Below are 19,555 nucleotides of genomic sequence, written 5' to 3' on the forward strand. Positions count from 1 at the left end.
AGTAGACAGCAAATCTCTACATTTTTATTATGATGAAATCAATCATCAGATTTCATTAATACGATTCTGGATTATAAGTTTCATAAGTAATTATAAAGTTTGGATGAAGTTTTTGTAATTGACTTACTCTTAACCCATATGAAAGGAATTTGCCATTTTTAGAAACCTTTCACACAACCACGTGTGTTTTATTTATGGAAGTAAAGGGATGTCTCATCACTTTCATGTTTCTCTGTTCAGAAGAGTTTAGAGTTGTGTGGAAAATCGAAGCTTCTATAGGGGGATGCCCTCTTCCAGACCATTTTTATAAAAAGCCAGTTAGACTGGTCTAAGGAATTCTTCCTAGAAGATCTTGGATTAGAAGACTCTTTACTTAATAAAGATTTAACTTTTATTTATATTATAGTAACAAATGGGTGGAAATATTCTAAATGTACAACAGTAGTGGACTAGTTAAGTAAATCCTGTCTGACTGTGAGTGTGGTGAGGCTTAAAAATCTTCAGTGAGTTGTGAAAATGTGAGTGATGTATTAAATGAACAAATCACTGTCAAAAACCATAGATAAAGGATGAGCCTAGTTTTGTTAACTCTAAGAACACATGTCCATGCACAGAAGGAAGACTGGAAGGGAAGGCCGTGGGGATACGTACAGGAGGATGCAGTGGTTGACAGCATAAACTCTGCACTTACAGGGAGCTTGAGGATAATTCTTTTCTCTTTCTGACTATCTGTGTGACTTTAGGGAAGTAAGTTTACCTTTTGGAGCCTTAGTTTTTTCATATGTAAAAGGAGGATAAATAATAATGCCTAACTCTTTATGGTGATTGGTTGGACTAAATAATATGTACGAAGCTCTTAGCACAAAGCAATTGCTCAGTGAGTGGTAGATATTATTACTAATTTTTAAAAATTTTATTGAAATATAGTCGATTTACAATGTTGTGTTAGTTTCAGGTATACAGCAAAGTGATTCAGTTATATATACATATATATATATGTATACATATATATTCTTTTTTAGATTCTTTTCCATTATAGGTTATTACAAAATATTGAGTACAGTTCCCTGTGCTATACAGTAGGTCCTTGTTGCTTATCTATTTTATGTACAGTAGTGTGTGTATGTTAATCCCAAATTCCTAATCTATCCCTTCTCCGCCTTTCCCCTTTGGTAGCAGCAAGTTTGTTTTCAATGTCTGTGAGTCTGTTTCTGTTTTGTAAATAAGTTTATTTGTATCATGTTTTTAGAGTCCACATATAAGCGATATCATATGATGTTTTAGTTTACTAAAATGTTAACATGGTTATTTCTAGGTGATGGGGTCTTGCTATTTATTATGTTTTTACCAGTATATCACATATCCAATGTAAATGACTACAGTATGTATTTCATCACATGAAATGTATATGGAAAACTATGTATCTTTACATGCATAATTCCCTATCTTCTGCTTCCTGTCCCTAAACAAGTTTTATCTCTGATACACATTGGGTCACTTTCATCTGAGTCCAGTGAGATACAGAAGACAAACAGTGTTATCTCTTTGGGGCAGAGGAAGCACGCGGGATGTGGGGAAGGCCTCCAGTGAAAGGCAGCTGTCAGGTCCTACTGACACTGGAACCGAATCTTCTGAGTTCTCTGTTAACGATCTTTCTTGGAACAGGTGGAAAACAAAATCAACTCAGTATTCAAAATCATGAAGAGCTCCTATTCAAGGATTGCTTTAACATCTTCTCTGTTTTTCCTTCTAACTTTGATTTACTTCCAAGGCCCAATATCTCGTAGCTGCTTGTGTCCATCTAGTATTTAACTGCTCCAGCTAGATTGCAAACACCTGTCTCTGTACTGGACACATGGTTTATTTAATAACAAGTGAGTTCATTAGCATGTTTTAGGAGTGAGAATTGGTTTAGGGTTCTTTATACTATTTCTAAAACTCCCTGGAAGCTTCCTGAATCTTAGTAGATTACATAAGACCTGGGTTGGTGAAAAGCTTTCTGGTACCTTCTGGGCAGAAACTGAGCCTTCTTTATTTTAAATCATTAAGAAGATTTAAACATACTTTAAGATGGTTTAACCATAGCAACATAAAAACAACTAAATTTCTTCCCCTGCCCCGCTCTTTTCCCTTCCATAGCTTAAAGGGAGCTGATGCTGGCAACGGGATCCGAGTGTTTGTGCCTGACGTCGGCATGTTCATAGCCAGTCTGACCATCTGGCTGGTCTGTAGGAACATCGTTCAGAAACCAGTGACTGAAGAAGCAGCGCAGTATAACCTGGAGTTTGAGAATGAAGAATCGGTAAATCTGACTTTGTGCCTCTTCCTTCTTTGATTTCTGGGGCCTTGACCTTGGTAGGTTGTGACAGTGTAATAGTGAGATATGCACTGTGCTTCATGCCCTCCCGTGCTGGGCGGTTACTTGGCACACCCTCGTGTGGTCCTCATGTGTGGGCATTCTCACTCATGCCTGGGCCACGAGGAGACAAGTTCGGAGACCATGAGGGCCACCCTGCGAGAGGCGTCATCCCCTAAGGGCCTGGGCTTGACCCTGTGTCTCTTCACTGTCATCTGCCCTTAACTCAGATGGGGAACCTTTCAAATTTGTATCATAGCCTATGGTCTAGATACCTTCGTTACTGCAATGCTCTTAGAGAAGTAACACCTGGTAGTTGTAGGAGAAAAAAATTAATTCTACCTTGAAGGAGGCTTCCAGTCTGTGCACCTTGCTGTCCTGAGCCAGTGTGTTAACTCCACATGCTTCCATCGAGGTATTTTTAAAGCCCTCCAGAGAAAAAATATATGCATTTGGAAAAGTGTAAGAATGAGTAAAATGTATGTGAATTTTTAGCTATGTTTTTAGCTGGACCAGGGGACACGTCAGATTTCATTCCATGGTGAATGGGAGCACGTGAGACAGCTGTCACTCTGTCCCTGACCTGTTTGTTCTAATAACTGCACTTTGTTATGTGAGTCTAGGTGACATTGACTTAAAAAGTAATTGATTTGGTAATTGAAGGATGAAATTTACAGTGAAAAAAGTTCCTTAAAAGAGTACCTTTGGACATTTGACACAAGACACAAGTACCAAATATTTCATTCATAAGCTTTGGCAAGAAATTAAACCTATAAAACTGAAGTTACTTGAAATTACTTATATTGAGAATGATAACCACGAAGCCATCAAAGGAAGAAAATTCTCAGTTACAGCAGATGATGTACATGCTTCACAAATAAGCAGCACTTTACCTTGTGTACTTATCAGAAATACAACAATGAAGAAAGAGTGAATATGATTCAGTTAACCTCTGCAGACTAGAAATGATGTTATTGCCTAAAATCCTTATGGGTAAAAGATATACAATCACATTGCATATCCGTATTCTACTATTTTTAAGACAAATGTTAAAAAAGGTACATGGTGTAAAAATTAATTATAGCAAGGTAATAACTACCCATCTCTTGCACTCAAGTTTGCAAACTACACAACACTTTTTGGTGTCCTGAAAATAGATAAAACTATGAAGGTGCTTTTTCTTCTGGTTGGCTTTATAATTATATGACAATTTAAATTTTTAATCTCCATTTTTACATTTGAAATTTATTTTATAATATTTACAGTTTTGAAAATCAGTTGGCTTAAATAATTACCCCAAATTTTCCAGGTTCAGTGAAAATAAATCCATTAACTCCAGCTCTCCAGACTTAGAGTTTTTCATTATTATTATTTATAAAGCGAGGTTGATTTTCAGTTATCCTCATAGGATAGATGGAGTGTAAAGGATATTTACTGGGAATTGAGTGGACTCTAAAGTCGGACTTGGAAGCCGCCTAAGGTGGCTGTGTGATGTTGGGAAAATTGTTTATTCTCTTTTTCTGCAAAGCACAGATTGTTGTGAGGACTTAATAATAAAGGGCACCCGCTCTCCCTCTGCTCTTCTCCAGTTTGAGAGGCAGTAGAACAATCTCAAAAATTTCAAATTCAGGGTCTCGTAGAATGAAAGAAAGCTAAGTTGGAGGGTGTGTTTGAGGCCATCCCACTTGGTAAAAGAATCCCCTCTGTGCCTTTAGTAACAGACAACCATGACTGAATTACAAAGCTTCCTATAAAAAGGACTTCTGTCTCCAAATTCAAACTCTCTTTTGCCATAAAACTAGGAAAACCTACACTGACCTACGGAAGATAAGGGATGTTAGGTTAAGGTCAAGATCACACATCTGGTGAAAAAGAGACACGATATCATTGACTATTTCTAAAATCATGTTTCCTTCCTGATTCCCCTCGGTTCTCCAACACAGGCTTATAGTACCTCTCTCCCATTTGAAAGTTGTTTAAATATCTGTGCCCTATATATTATTGATGACATTATTTAACAATAAGGAAAAGAGGGGTAGATACTCTATAAACATTATTTATTGGGGCTTTGAAAATACTAAACATCATTATTATGAGGTTCATTTCCCTCTCGGTTAAATTTGTTTGGGTCTAATTTAGATAGTAAGTTCCATTCTCTTAGTACATGCCAGCCCCCAGACAGCCCAGGGGAGCAGGCTAGAGTGAATCTTCTGAGATGAATCCAGGAGGAAATACATCTTACCGGGGAACCATCTAGCTAGAGTCTGAAAAGAATAGAAATACATGGCCAGGAGAAATAAGCAAGAGAATTTGTTTTATTTTGAAGTCCCTAGCATACTTCCTGCTACTTGTAAATCTTGGCGTTTGTGTTCTAGATTGCTTGGTTTTTGAGGATCCTTTGAATTTTTTTGTTTTAATTCCTGGCTTTTTTTTTTTTTTTTTTTTTTGGCTGCTTTGGGTCTTTGTTGCTGTGCACGGGCTTTCTCTAGTTGCGGCCAATGGGGGCTACTCTTTGTTGTGGTGTGCCGGCTTCTCATTGCGTTGGCTTCTTGTTGCAGAGCAAGGGCTCTAGGGCACGTGGGTTTCAGTAGTTGTGGCACACGGGCTCAGTAGTTGTGGCTTGCGGGCTCTAGAGTGCAGGCTCAGTAGTTGCGGCACATGGGCTTAGTTGCTCTGCGGCATGTGGGATCTTCCCAGACCAGGGATCAAACCTATGTCCCCTGCATTATCAGGCGGATTCTTCACTGCGCCACCAGGGAAGTCCCAAGGATCCTTTGAAAGGATAGTGTTTGCTGGCGTTACTTCTTTCATTTATCTCAGTGGAGAAATGGCAGATTAATCAATCCTCTGGTGCCTGGGAGAATTCCTTTTCAAATCTAGCATGGTTTCAAAGTAGCAACTAATCCCTGGAGAAGGCTCAGGAGTCTTCCCTAATCTTCATGGACTTGTTAATGAGGCTCAAGTTTGCTGTTTTAAAGGGCATCAAAAACCCAAGGATTCCCCCTAAAACCCCCAGGGGGCATGGGTGGGAGGCTTTGCCCCTGTTCTTGAATTTTACAGAGAGCAGACCTCAGTCAAGAAACAACTCCCCAAGTGCCATAAAAGGTTCTTTTCCAGCTGACGTATCTGTGGTCTTGTTTATTCGTTCATTTTAATTCAGAAGCAGATCAACAAATCATAACTGGGAAAAAGATTCTGATTCTTAAGCCTTTAAAAAAATGAATTGTGTTATGAAGATTAAATTGTGTAGAAAGGTTATCTGTGCAATAAAACACCAATTACATCAGTAATTGTACGAAGCTGATAGCATCTGTGTTGTTTATATACTTCTAGGTCTTTCTAGCTATTTAACGAGATTTCAGGCCTTATTTTTTTGAAACAGATAATAGTTTAATATACTATTGAATTAAATTTATGATAAATTAAATCTTTATTCAAATAGGAATTTTAGTCTCAACTTAGTCTGCTTCAAGAGGCATCTTCTAAATAGTCTGACAAATCAAACACGAAGGATATAAAGAATATTCCAGTATAAATCATTGCCCATCCATTAAAAATTCAGTGATGTAACATTTAGGTCCCGATAATGTTATTTGGAAATTCCTTCGGAGCCTCAAATCTGCACCCTCCTTTCTAATACCTAACGTTCATTAGTCTACTGTAACATCTGGCACAGAAAACGGCCACCTGGGCTGCACGTCAAGCTTCAACTTTGAAGCTCAAGTTACTATTTTTTTAAGAGCAAGAAACAAAGAATGGAAGAAATCAATCTCTTTATTGTCACCTTTTAATTAGGCATCTGCTCAGTTCCCACCTGACATCCAGTCCAGAGTCACTTGCTTTACATTTTCTAGATCCTGGCTTTCAAGCACAAAGACACGGTCATCCATCTCTGTTTGTCTTTGGTTACAGAGATTATTACTGACCCTGAACCACCTGTTTTCTTTTATGAGAACCAGCTAAATTTTGCTCTTCTGACTGCTGTGCTCCCTCTAGAAATGAAGAATTCAGGGAGTGATGACAAAAGCCACAGTTCTAAGGGCTCACAGACCCTTCCTGTTGCCAAAAGTGTCCTGAAAGGTTCAGGACCCAAATAATTACTTGTGATGAATTAAGATGCAAAGAAAATGCATGTCTTTATTATTAAAATGTCAAAAGGTTGAGCAGTGCCGTACCTACCCTGGAATCCACCACTTTCCTTTCCCATCCTCCCATCCATCTGTCTCTTCCTAACTCCAATCAGAACTTTTTTACGGAGCCTGATCTCTGCTTGGAGCACTGTGCCAGGTCTAGGGTGGGATGAGTCTTTAACTCATTTTGAATTTATTTTTGCATATTGTGTGAGAGTAGTCCAGTTTCATTCTTTTGCATGTAACTGTCCAGTTTTCTCAACACCACTTATTGAAGAGACTGTCTTTTCTCCATTGTATATTCTTGTCTCCCTTGTCATAGATTAATTGACCATAAATGGGTGGGTTTATTTCTGGGCTCTCTATTGTGTTCCATTGATCTATGTGTATGTTTTTGTGCCAGTACCATACTGTTTTGATTTCTCTAGCTTTATAATATAGTTTGAAATCAGGGAGCATGATACCTCTGGCTTTGTTCTTTCTCAAGATTATTTTGGCTATTTGGGGTCTTTTGTGGTTCCATAAAAGTTTTAGGATTCTTTGTTCTAGTTCTGTAAAAAATGCCATTGCTACTTGGTAAGGATTGCATTGAATCTGTATATTGCTCTGGGTAGTATGGACATTTTAACAATACTAATACTTCCAACCCTTGAGCACAGTATATCTTTCCATTTATTTGTGTCATCTTCAATTTCTTTCATCAGTGTCTTATAGTTTTCAGAGTACAAGTCTTTAACCTCCTTGGTTAAATTTATTCCTAGGTATTTTATTCTTTTTGATGCAGTTGTAAATGGGATTGCTTTCTTAATTTCTCTTTCTCATAGTTTGTTATTAGTGTATAGAAATGCAACCAATTTCTGTATATTAATTTCGTATACTGAAACTTTGCTTAATTTGTTTATTAGTACTGATAGTTTTTTGGTGGAGTCTTTAGGGTTTTCTATATATAGTATCATGCCATGGGTGAATAGTGCCAGTTTTACTTCTTTTTAATTTGGATGTCTTTTATTTTTTTCTTGCCTAATTGCTGTGGCTAGGACTTTCAACACTGTGTGTAAAAAAAGTGATGAGAGTGGGCATCCTTATCCTGTTCCTGATCTTAGAGGAAAAGCTTTCAGCTTTTCACTGTTGAGTATGATGCTAGCTGTGGGTTTGTCATATGTGGCCTTTGTTATGTTGAGGTATGTTTTCTCTATACCCACTTTGTTGAGAGTTTTCACTGTAAACAGACGTTGAGTTGTGTTGAGTGCTTTTTCTGTATCTATTGAGATGATCATATGATTTTTATTCTTTGTTGATTGATCTGTGGATGTTGAACCATCCTTGCATTTCTGGAATAAAACTTACTTGATCATGGTGTGTAATCCTTTTACTGTATTGTTGGATTTGGTTTGCTAATATTTTATTGAATATTTTTGCATCTATGTTCATTGGAGATATTGGCCTCTAATTTTTTCTTGGGGCCTCTTTGTCTGGTTTTGGTATCAGAGTAATGCTGGCCTTGTAAAATGAGATTGGAAGCATTCACTCCTCATCAGTGTTTTGGAATAGTTTGAGAAACATAGGTATTAACTCTTCTTCAAGTGTTTGATAGATTTCCTCTGTGAAGCTCTTTGGTCCTGGACTTTTGTTTGTTGGAAGATTTTTAATTACTAATCAGTTTCATTACTATTATTTGGTCTTTTTAGATTGTCTGTTTCTTCATGATTCAGTTTTGGAAGGTTATGTGTTTCTAAGAATTTATCCATTTCTTCTAAGTTGTCCAATTTGTTGGCATGTAATTGTTCATAGTGGTCTCTTATGATCCTCTGTATTTCTGTGGTAACATCTCCTCTTTCATTTATGATTTTATTTATTTAGGCCCGCTCTCTTTTTTTCTTGGTGAGACTGGCTAAAGATTTAGTACTTGTCTTTATCTTGTCAGAGAACCAGCTCTTGGTTTCACTGATTGTTTCTATTGTTTTTTAGATTCTATTTCATTTATTTCCATTCTGATCTTTATTATTTTCTTCATTCTACTAACTTTGGGTTTTGTTTGTTCTTCTCTTTTTAGTTTCTTCAGGTGTGAGGTTAATTTGTTTAATTGAGATTTTTCTTGTTTCCCAGGGTAGTCCTGTATCACTATGAACTTCCCTTTTAGAACGGCTTTTGTTGTGTCCCACAGATTTTGGAAAATTGTTTTCATTTTCATTTGTCTCAGGTATTTTTTTTAATCTCCTCTTCATTTCTTCATTGACCCAGTGATTGCTTAGTAATATGTTGTTTAGTCTCCATGCGTTCTGTGTTTTTTCCAGTTTTCTTCTCAAAATTGACTTCCAGTTTCTTACCTTTGTGGTTGGAAAAGATGCTTGATATGATTTCAGTCTTCTTAAATCTATTGAGACTTATTTTTTGATCTAGCATGTGATCTATCCTGGGGAAAGTTCCATGTGCACTTGAAAATAATATGTTTTCTGCAGTTTTGGATGGAATGTTCTGTATATATCTATTTTCCAGCTGGCATAATGTGTCATTGATTTTCTGTCTGGATGATCTATCCATTGAGGCAAATGAGGTATTAAAGTCCCCTACTATTACTATATTACTGTTCATTTCTTCCTTTATGTCAGTTAATATTTGCTTTATAAATTTACATGATCCTTTGTTGGGTGCATGTTTACAAATGTTATATCCTCTTGTTGTATTGATCCCTTTATCATTATGTAATGCTCTTCTTCATCTTTTTTACAGTCTCTGTTTTAAAGTGTATTTTATCTAAATATTGCTACTCCAGCTTTTTAAAAAATTTCCATTTGCATGAAATATCTTTTTCTATCCCTTCACTTTCTGCCAGTGCATGTCTTTAGATCTGAAGTGAGTCTCTTGTTTTTATATCCATACAGCCACCCTGTATCTTTTGATTGGAGAATTTAGACCATTCACATTTAAAATAATTATTGATAGGTATGTTCTGCCATTTTGTTTGTTGTTTTCTCATATTATTTTTTTCCTTTGGTAAACCTTCTCTGTTCCTTTCTTCTCTTGTTCTCTTCACTTCTGGTTTTATGATTTTCTTTAGTGTTATGTTTGGATTCCTTTCCCTTTATTTTTTGTCTATCTATTTAAAGGTTTTGGGTTTTTGTTTCCATGAGGCTCACATATAATAATCTGTATAAAACAATCTATTTTAAGTGGATAGTCACTTAGGTTTGAATACATTCTGAAAGCACTACATTTTTACTCCCCTCTCCACATTTTATGCTTTTTATGTTATATTTTACATCTTTTTATTTTGTGTATTCCTTAAATACTTATTGTAGTTACAGTTGATTTTACTACTTTTGCCTTTTAACCTTCATAATAGCTTTAGAAGTGTTTCATCCACTAACTTTACTATATGTTTGCCTTTACCAGAGAGACTTTTCTCTTTCACATGTTTTCTTATTTCTAGTTAAGGCCTTTACTTTTCAGGTTGAAAATCACCGCTTAACATACCTTGTAAGGTTGGTTTAGTGATGAACTCCTTTCGTTTTTGCTTGTCTGAGAAACCCTTTATGTCTCCTTCACTTCTGAGTGATAACCTTGCTGGATAGAGTAATCTTGGTTGTGTTTTTTATTTTCAGCCCTTTGAATGTATCATGCTGCTCCCTTCTGGTCTGCAAAGTTTCTGCTGAAATATTCACCAGTAGTCTTATAGGGGTTCCTTTATATGTAACCAGTTGTTTTTCTCTTGCTGCTTTTAAAATTCTCTCTTTATCTTTACTTTTGACATTTTGATTATAATGTGTCTTAGTGTGGATCTTGTTGGGTTCATCTTGTTTGGGACTGTGCACTTTCTAGACATGGGTGTCTGTTTCCTTTCCCAGGTTTGGGAAGTTTTCGGCCATTATTTCTTCAGATAAGTTCTCTGCCCCTTTTTCTCTCTCCTCTCCTTCTGGGACCCCTATAATGTAAATGTTAGTACACTTGATGTTGTCCCAGATGCCCCTTAGACTATCCTCATTAAAAAAGTTTTTTTTCTTTTTGTTCTTCTGATTGGATGATTTCCACTACCCTGTCTTCCAGATTGCCAATCTGTTCTTCTCTGTCATCGAATCTGCTTTTGATTCCTTCTCATGTATTTTTCATTTCCGTTATTGTATTCTTCAGCACGGATTGGTTCTTTTTTTTTATATATTCAGCTCTTTGTTGAAGTTCTCACTGTATTCCTCCATTCTTCTCCTGAGGTCAGAGAGCATCTTTATGACCGTTACTTTCAGTTCTTTATCAGGTCGATTACTTATCTCCATATCATTCAGGTCTTTTTCTGAGGTTTTCTCTTGCCTTTTCTTCATTTTGCTGACTATTTCTATGTAGTAGGCAAAACTGCTGCCTCTCAGTCTTGAAGGTGTGGCCTTGCGTAGGGATGATCCTTCTTGTTCAACCCTGCCTTAGCTCTTGGTGGTCTCCCGAATCTTTGTAGTTCTTGATATGGCCCTGTTGTTGAGGGTGTGTCAGGACCTGTCAGTGTTCTGAGGGGAGGACTCTCATTTAGCACTTAGGCTGATTGGAAGCCAGTCTCTTAGGCAACAGCTTCTAAAGTATGCAGATATATACAGTCCTATGGGGCCACAATTGTAATCCCTGCTGTTCTCCAGATGTGGAGATCTGGATGTGTCCTCTGGGCAACAGTTGCAAATATCGGGACTCTTGAGGAGTGCACAAGCTCCTTCCTGGGAAGTCTCATTGAGCTGTAGTGAGGCCAAGGGGGTATGAGGATGTTGTCATCCTGCTTACTTCCCTGGGAACCCTTCCTTAGCCTCTAGGTGCAAAAGAAACCTGAGGCTCCAGGTTCCATGAATGGGCCTTTTTCAAAGGAAGCCAGGGGTTGTGTTTGCCTGCTATATGTGCAGTGCCCTGGGGATGGTGGCCTGACAAGAGCTCTCTTTCCAATTGCTCCAGTGCCATGGAGCTCAGGGTCTCCAGCCCCACTGGCCACCAGGGCCAGGCAATCAAGTTGTGTCTCTATCTGGACTGTATGCTCCTGCTGGCTTCAGCTGGAGAGTGTGGGGACCAGGCTTGGTCCTCTGCTTTGGGAAGGCAGTGGGAAAATGACTTGACTGTGTGCCCACAGCTTCAGCAATGCAGAGGAGAGTGCCCTGTCTGTGTGCGTGTGTCAGCTTTAGGGCAGGGGTGGGAGGATGCCAAGACCACTCATGCCCAGCCACCTCAGCCACTGGAGCTCTCCGGCTTCAGCAGGTCAGCGGGGTAGTGCTACAATTGCTCAACCCTGTGTCCGAGCTCACCTGCCTGCTCCGGCAGGTTAAGTGGGGAGCACAATGGCACCTCTGTCTCTGGGGAGTGTTTCCACCATCCCCCACCCCTCCAGCTGATGCCTTTGGATTTATGAATGACTCTCCTTTACATACAGTCTCAGTACGTGTCACACTGCTGCCATTTCACTGGCTCTAGTGTGAGTGAGACCACATGCCCCCCCTGCCTGTCTGGGTGTGGCCCTTTCTATCCTCTGTTGGGGACCAGGTGTTCAGGTAGTTCTCAGGTTCTTTGCAGGGGGAATTGATCCGTGTGTAGCTGCATATTTGTCGTGTCCACGGAAGGAGGTGAGTTCAGGCTCCTCCTTCGCCACCACCTTAAACTGCCTTTGACCTGGGAACTTGTAAAGGTCCAGGTGCAGGGCCCATCCCAGACCCATTCGGTCAGAATCTCTGGGAGGCAGGCAAACATATAGTGGTACCAGACCTGGTTTTATTAAAGCTCCGCAGGCCTGCAGGCCTGGCTCACCCAGCGGGTCACTGCCTGCTAATTCAGTGTGTCTTTGCCTGTCCCTTATTAAACTTTTGTTACTCTGTAGGAGGTGGTTGAAAGCATACATCTCTATACTCACTTTTCCAAATGGAACAGGGAACGATTTAACTGCTCTTATACGTTTGGAAAAATAATCTTCCTAAAACAAGTGCAGAAACAGAATAAAATATTGGCTTTGTCTGTGCGACGCTGTCACGTTAGGCTTACGTAACACACGTGACCCCACACCAGCACGGCTCCCGTGCTCTACCTGGCTGCTTGTGTCCACGAGGACACTATGGATGAGACTTGTTCCTCTTCTGCGATGACTCACATCATGGCCTGTTCCTTCCTTGGGCTCTTCTGTTGAGATGAACCCACTCTGTGTGATAACTTGTTAACTAAACAACTCTGACATCTTAGAAAAATGTTCCCTTTGACTCCAGGATCTTTTGGCTCATTATCTGTGATTCTGATACCCTCCCATCGAAATGTTTTTAATAGCTTGGTTTTACCCAAGAGGAAGAGGAAAATGGATTCCATGGCATGAGAATCTCTGGTCTAACCTCTAAAGGTTGGCTGAAATCAGAAAGAGATTCCACAGATAAATTATTTCAATATATTTTCCAAGTAAGGGAGTCTGCCTAGCATACGACTCAAACACAGTATTTTCAGGTAGGATGAGTTGGTCCAAGGTTGCAGATGTCAGCAAGGGCATGGATTCCAGGCTGGTTGCTTCCAAATCACCTTGTGCAGCTCTTTAATCAGACAGATTCCTGGGATTCACTTCCAGAATTTCTGATGTAGGAAGTTTGAGGTGGAGCTTGGTAATCTGTCCTCCTAAAGATTCCCAGGTGATTCTTGGGGTTTAGTCCAACCCAGGTTGAATCGTTTAGTGCTTGGGGATAAGGAAACATGATGTTTGGGTTCTACTGAAAGTAATTGATGGTGTCTTCCTGGTCCAGAATTGAGTGGGAATAACAGCTAACGCTGTGACTGCTGGGGTGGGGCTGCAGGGTGGGACACAGTGGTGGGGTGAGACTCGGAGGCCCTGTCCAGGCTCAGGGAACCATGGCCTCTCACACAGTTGACTCTAGCACTTGGAGCATCCTCATGTGAAATGAGATGCTACCTTAGTACATTTGGTGTGTTTCGAAGTCAGGGGCTTTTAAAGAAGATGCATTAAAGCACTTACAATTCTTCAGATAAGTTGTAGACTTTGACCTGGGCAACACTGATATGTAATATTTTATTTGGCTTTTTAAACTATAAAGGGCCTCTTTGTCTTTCATTACTAAGAGAGCTCAGGAACCAGGGGGATAAATCTTTATTTACAACTACTCCTTCTTAGCTCCAAGGCCAGAACCAAGTTGGGTTCTGGCACGGGGACAGATGACAACTCCAGCAACTAAGGCTGTTCGTTGGTAAATACGCTAGGGTGAGCTGAGGTGCTTCCAGGGTGTCGGGGTTTACACTGCACATATGGATTGTTTTGGGGACAAAGCCAGCCTGTTCCCAAGCCAGCCTGATGTGGCTAATGGCAGTTCTGGCACTGGGCTGGACGGTAGGGGCTCACTTTCGGCTCCCTCTCAGCTTGGCAGGTTTAAAAAGTGTTTTTTAACTGAAAGCCCCAGGGATTCCAGTACAAAAATGCTGGAAAACCTCAAGTACGCTGGTATGTTTATATAAATCACAGGGGCCCCAGTCCCGCTCAAGAGAGGTCAGGGAAATGCATTTGTCTAAGCTCACGAAGGTTCTTGACCAGCGATTTCTATTTGATTTAATCTACATCCGCAGCAATTCCATAACTGAGCAATAAGTCATTTATTATGAAAGTTAGGAGTGTGTTTCTGACTGGGACCAGGCGCCTCTACCTGTGTTCTCTCTCTCTGTCACCTTGTTCAAGTATGGGAACTGAAGGTTTTGGACAAACTTCCTTCCTCAGGGAGGGATTTTTAGTGTGTCACCCACCTGTTGTGCGGGAGGTATTAAGCAACAGATGCCCCATGTGGAAGGCGCTGTGAGTGCCATAGCACACACAGCAACTCAGCTTGGTCCCCACAGCAACTCAGCTTTGGGAGTTGGAGAAGCTGAAGGAAGGTTGGCCTGGGAGCCGGGGCCTTGGACACTGGGCAAGGGCTCCCATGGGGTGGGGACAGCACATCCCAAGGCAAAGAACCTGTGGATTCCGGGTTCTCCATGTGGTTCCCTGCATGTGATGTTTCTGGGCCAAGAGATGAGGATAAGGTTGGAGAGACAGACTGGTCCCAGGTGTGGCAGCTCCGACAGGTGGGCACCTCTGTGTTCTCTCCAGGTCACCTCATCAGACACCTGACTTTGGCAGTGAACCTCAGGTAGAATCCTACACTAGCTGCCCCCGTGACACCTTTATCTCAGAACTGGGTTCCCCCACCTGCTCCACTCCTGGTTGTCCTGATCTCATCAGCAAAGACAACAACAGCACAGGAACTACCTCTGATTCTCCTCCACCCCTCCTCCTTCCACGTGAAATTTACCAATCAGTTCTGCTGACTCGACCTCCAAGACATTCGGCCAAGACACGAAGGCTCCTCAGCTCCATACCCTGCCCCCTCCTCCATCAGAACAGCCTCCTGGCTTCGGGGTCCCCCTGCCCTCCCCCTGCAGCCACTGGAGTCACCCTGCAAAACAGATCCTGTTGTTCCCCTCATTGGGTGGAGTGGTTGGTTATCAGAGTCCTGTTAGAGCGGGTTCAAGTGTCGGAGACGTGCCACCGTGCATCCAGCCAACTCTTGGAGACTTTCACTTTGAAACTCCCAAACGTGGGTGATGCGGGGCAGGGGAGGGTGGTGGGCTGTCCTTCTCCCATGTGCCCCAGCACCTGCAGCTCATCCACCGTCCCAGGAGGGGGCCATGAGCACCTGCCCACAGGTGGGCTGCAGGGGGTGGGCTGATGCACTGGCTGGGGCTCAGCCCTCTTGTCTCTGTGAGGTGGGACGTAGGGGTATCTGGTGACAACGAGGAGGAAGGGGAGGAGGGAGTGGGTCTGGGGACACACCATGGAGGCTCAGCCAGCCCTTCCCGCTGCCTGGAAGGCTCTGGCCTAGAATTTTCACATGGCTGGTGACTCTGTGACATTCAGATCTCAGCTGCCATGTCACCTCCTCAGAGAGGCTCTCCCTGACCTCAGAATCTAAAATAGCTGCCCTGACACTCGCAATCACATCACCCTATTTTAATTCTCAGAATAGCATTTATTGCTGTGAGGTAATTAGTCGTTAATTTATTTACTTGTTTACATGTGTGGGGCTCTATCTCTTACTGGCGACACTGGTACATACTGAGCTCTGAACAGATAGAAAAACCTTAATGCATAAACCTGAAACATTCTTTCTCCTTCCAGAAAAAGTACAAATGTGCTGTGATGGAATACAGTAGAATGCAAAACCCATTTTGGGTATATGAACTTGAATTGCCTGGGATTAAATCCCTGTGTGTGTATGTGTGTGTCTGTGTTGTGTGTAGGTATGTGTGTGTCTCTGTGTGTCTTTGTATATGTATGTGTATTGTGTGTGTATATGTGTGTCGTGTGTGTGTCTCTGTGTATGTGTGTATCTCTGTGTCTTTGTATATGTATGCATGTGTTATGTGTGTATTGTGTCTCTGTGTCTCTGTGTGTCTCTGTATGCGTGTGTGTATTGTGTGGGTATATGTATGTGTGTGTTGTGTATGTGGATTGTGTATGTGGTGTGTGTACGTATGTGTGTGGTGTGTGTGTGTGTATGTACGTAGGGGAGGGGGTGCATCCTGTAGCCTTGGCTTCATCGACAGCCAACGTAAGTCCCAAGTGGTCTGTACCCACCTGGGCAAACAGCACTTACCGAGCTGTGTACCCGTCTCCTGTGCCTGGCTTCCTCCAGTGAGCTGGGGCACAGATGGAGCTTGAGACACCAGCAGTGAATATTATGTAATATCTGATTGAACTAAGTGTATCGAGAAAGTATATATATATATATATATATATATGAAAAAACCAAAAACACTAATTCGAAAAGATACATACACCCCAATGTTCATAGCAGCATTATTTACAATAGCCAAGGTATGGAAGCAACCTAAATGCCCATTGACAGATGAATGGATAAAGAAGATGTGGTATATATATATATATATATATATATACACACACATACACATACATACATACATACAATGGAATACTACTCAGCCATAAAAAGAATGAAATAATGCCGTTTGCAGTACTATGGATGGACTTGAAGGGTATTATGCTAGGTGAAATAAGTTAGACAGAGAAAGATAAGTACTGTGTGTTATCATTTATATGTGGAATCTAAAACATATGACAAACCAGTGAATAAAACAAAAAGAAGCAGACAAACACATATAGAGAACAAACTAGTGGTTACCAGTGGGGAGAGGGAAGGGGGGAGGGGCAATATAGGGGTGGGGGGGAAAGGCTTGTTATGGAATTATATGAAATCATGTGTGTGAAACTTTTGAAAGTTGTAAAGCACTATAGAATTTGAAGAATCTTTCATTCAATAAAAAAATTTTTAAAAGAAAGAACATTTAAAATGGGAAAATGGAGCAGCCAGGCTCTATTCTCTAAGCCTTGACTCCATGTCTGATCTGGGCTTAGAGATCCTTCTGGCTCTGCAGACAGCTGCGGTCTTTTCAGGATGAAGCCTGTCAGCCTGGGGTGAATGCAAACAAAGCTTCATGCATCTAAAACCGGCTCCTTTTGTCTTAAGGTGATGGTTTATATTTATAATTCCTTTAAAAAAATCTAATCCTTCCAGGATAAGATTGTAATTAGCCAAAAAATTCTTATGTATTCTTTTTTTTGTGTGGTACGCGGGCCTCTCACTGTTGTGGCCTCTCCTGTTGCAGAGCACAGGCTCTGGATGTGCAGGCTCAGCGGCCATGACTCACGGGCCCAGCCGCTCCACAGCATGTGGGATCCTCTCAGACCGGGGCACGAACCCGTGTCCCCTGCATCGGCAGGCGGACTCTCAACCACTGTGCCACCAGGGAAGCCCCTCTTATGTATTCTTTAAAAACAAAACAAATAAAAAGACCCCACAGGATACCCAGTTTAAAATAACCCATGGGGAGGGGGAAGGGTAAGCTGGGACAAAGTGAGAGAGTGGCATGGACATATATACGCTACCAAACGTAAAATGAATAGCTATGGGGAAGCGGCCGCATAGCACAGGGAGATCAGCTCGGTGCTTCGTGACCACCTAGAGGGGTGGGATGGGGAGTGTGGGAGGGAGGGAGATGCAGGAGGGAGGAGATATGGGGACATATGTATATGTATGACTGATTTCACTTTGTTATAAAGCAGAAACTAGCACACCATTGTAAAGCAATAATACTCCAATTAAGATGTTTAAAAAAAAATAATCCATGGAAGTATGTGTATGTGCTGTACATGTGTTTCCTCCCTGAATCTCTAGTGATGGTCCTGAGGTCCTGAACGGCCTGGGATTGGACTGGTGCACGATTCTCTAAAAGGATAAGATAGGAAGCGACTGTTTATTTAGCCAAGTAGCTGGGACCACTCATCCTCCCACGGGCAGGAAATACTAAAATAGTGAGCAAAGATAAACTCCAGAAAGAAAAGGGATTTCCTAAGCGCCGATTTGGCTCATCCTTTCCGTTTAAGCCGTGGACACATTCATCAAACTTCCCATCACCTTGGTGGCAAACTCGGTAAATTTGAGGAACCATAAGCAGCTAACATTGAATAGACACTTTCTTCTTCTGCCTTTAAAAAATGAGCTCATGTAGGTAAGATGAAATGCCGTTAGGGACCCTATGATTAGCGATGCTTCCTGTTTACTTTTTCAGGAAAGATCAAAGTTCCTTGGGCTTTACACAGGGACCACTGGAGACCTGGGGGTGCTTAACGTGGTTGAGTGGTTGTCTGCATTTTTTCCTGATTTGTGAAATTCACCTCATTGACTGGCCCTTATATTGCAAACCATATAATCTGTTGGGTGGACAGGCAGAGTTCTGGACTGCAGTGTTTTCTGTTTTTCATTTATTTAGGCTGGAGGAGAAAAAATAGACCCAGAAGAGGCGCTGATCTATGAAGAGGATTTAGAGGAAAGAGATGGTGTTGAAGGCGATTTGGAAGAAAGCACGAGATTAAAACTCTTCCGCAGGCTGGCCTCTGTGGCTTCCAAGCTTAAGGAGTTCATTGGCAACATGATAACCACCGCGGGGAAGGTTGTTGTGACGATTTTACTGGGTTCATCAGGTGAGGGTCTCCAACTCCTGGTGGACCACAAGGAGGGAGCTGGCGAGTAATGAAAGGAAGGGTTGAAGAGAAAACGAAGAAGGAAGCAGTTCTGTTCCGTGGCACCAAAATCGTAGCTGTAGCTTTTGTAAAATTGGCCACATGTACAAACCAAACACGCACATGTAGCTTTTCCCGTTCAGATCTAGGTTTTATGTTTTTAGATGGTTGCTATTAACTTCTGTAAAGCAGTCTTCTTCCATAGCTGTTAGGTGACATCATTTTCTACGTGACGATCTGGACAACTGTTGTCCTCCCTCAGAGCCTGTGAGTGGTGATCTGGGACAAGGGACAGTTTTCATGGTCCCGACCAGAGCTGCACATGTGCTTCTGAAAGCTTTTCTGTTTACATTGAGTCATTAGCAATCTTAATGTAACTCTCCAGGATAGACTATTTTTCTTCCAGAGTTAGATTGTAATCTTCCAGCACAGACGCTCACTTCCTCTCGCTGTTGGCTGAGGGCTGCTTGTTCCATAAAAACATTATCTCCATCTTTGCCCCCTTCCCCGTTGCCCCAGAGGTACTGTGAACTTTATTCCATCCTGCTTCAGTGAAATTTCATGAGATGAAACAATTTAACTGTTTTTCCATAGGAAAGTTAAAAAATGGAAAAGTGAATAGTATTTCTCAAGAAATGTAACTCAGGATTTTGATGGGAAGTCATTGCTCCCCCCAAAGTTTTAAAATACCTGTAAAGGAATTACCTCGTTTTACATTTCCCTCATTAGTGATAGTGCAAATCGAATTTCATCAGGCAGGGCAAAGGTGTAGTGAGACTTTAGCTGCCACAGAATGTAGTATTACGAATCCTAGTTAACAAACAAACAAAAGCAAATCATTATTTTTAAAAATTTATTGGGGAAAGTTAGAGTGCACATACAGTATTCCTGAAGAATTGGGGGAGAGTAGATAGATGGAAACAGGCAAGTAAATAAGCTAAATTCTACTGGTATGAAAAGTGGATGTTTGCGGGGCCCCAATGCCACAGGTAGGGTTTCTTC

General features: G+C 41.2%; 1 protein-coding gene across 4 annotated transcripts in view; it reads left to right on the forward strand.

Annotated features, from left to right (window-relative positions):
- Nucleotides 1-19,555, forward strand: part of PIEZO2 (piezo type mechanosensitive ion channel component 2) — a gene marked incomplete at its 5' end in the record, with an annotated part of 353,117 nt that overhangs the window by 201,075 nt on the left and 132,487 nt on the right. For all 4 annotated transcript variants that reach the window (XM_081252827.1, XM_081252829.1, XM_081252828.1 and 1 more), the window contains 2 exons: nucleotides 2,140-2,302; nucleotides 18,304-18,514. In XM_081252827.1, coding sequence (XP_081108953.1) covers nucleotides 2,140-2,302; nucleotides 18,304-18,514 — 374 coding nt within the window. The remainder of the gene's footprint in view (nucleotides 1-2,139; nucleotides 2,303-18,303; nucleotides 18,515-19,555) is intronic.

The sequence above is a fragment of the Mesoplodon bidens genome (genome assembly GCF_964165515.1).
Source record: "Mesoplodon bidens genome assembly, chromosome: 13".
Lineage (NCBI taxonomy): Eukaryota > Metazoa > Chordata > Mammalia > Artiodactyla > Ziphiidae > Mesoplodon > Mesoplodon bidens.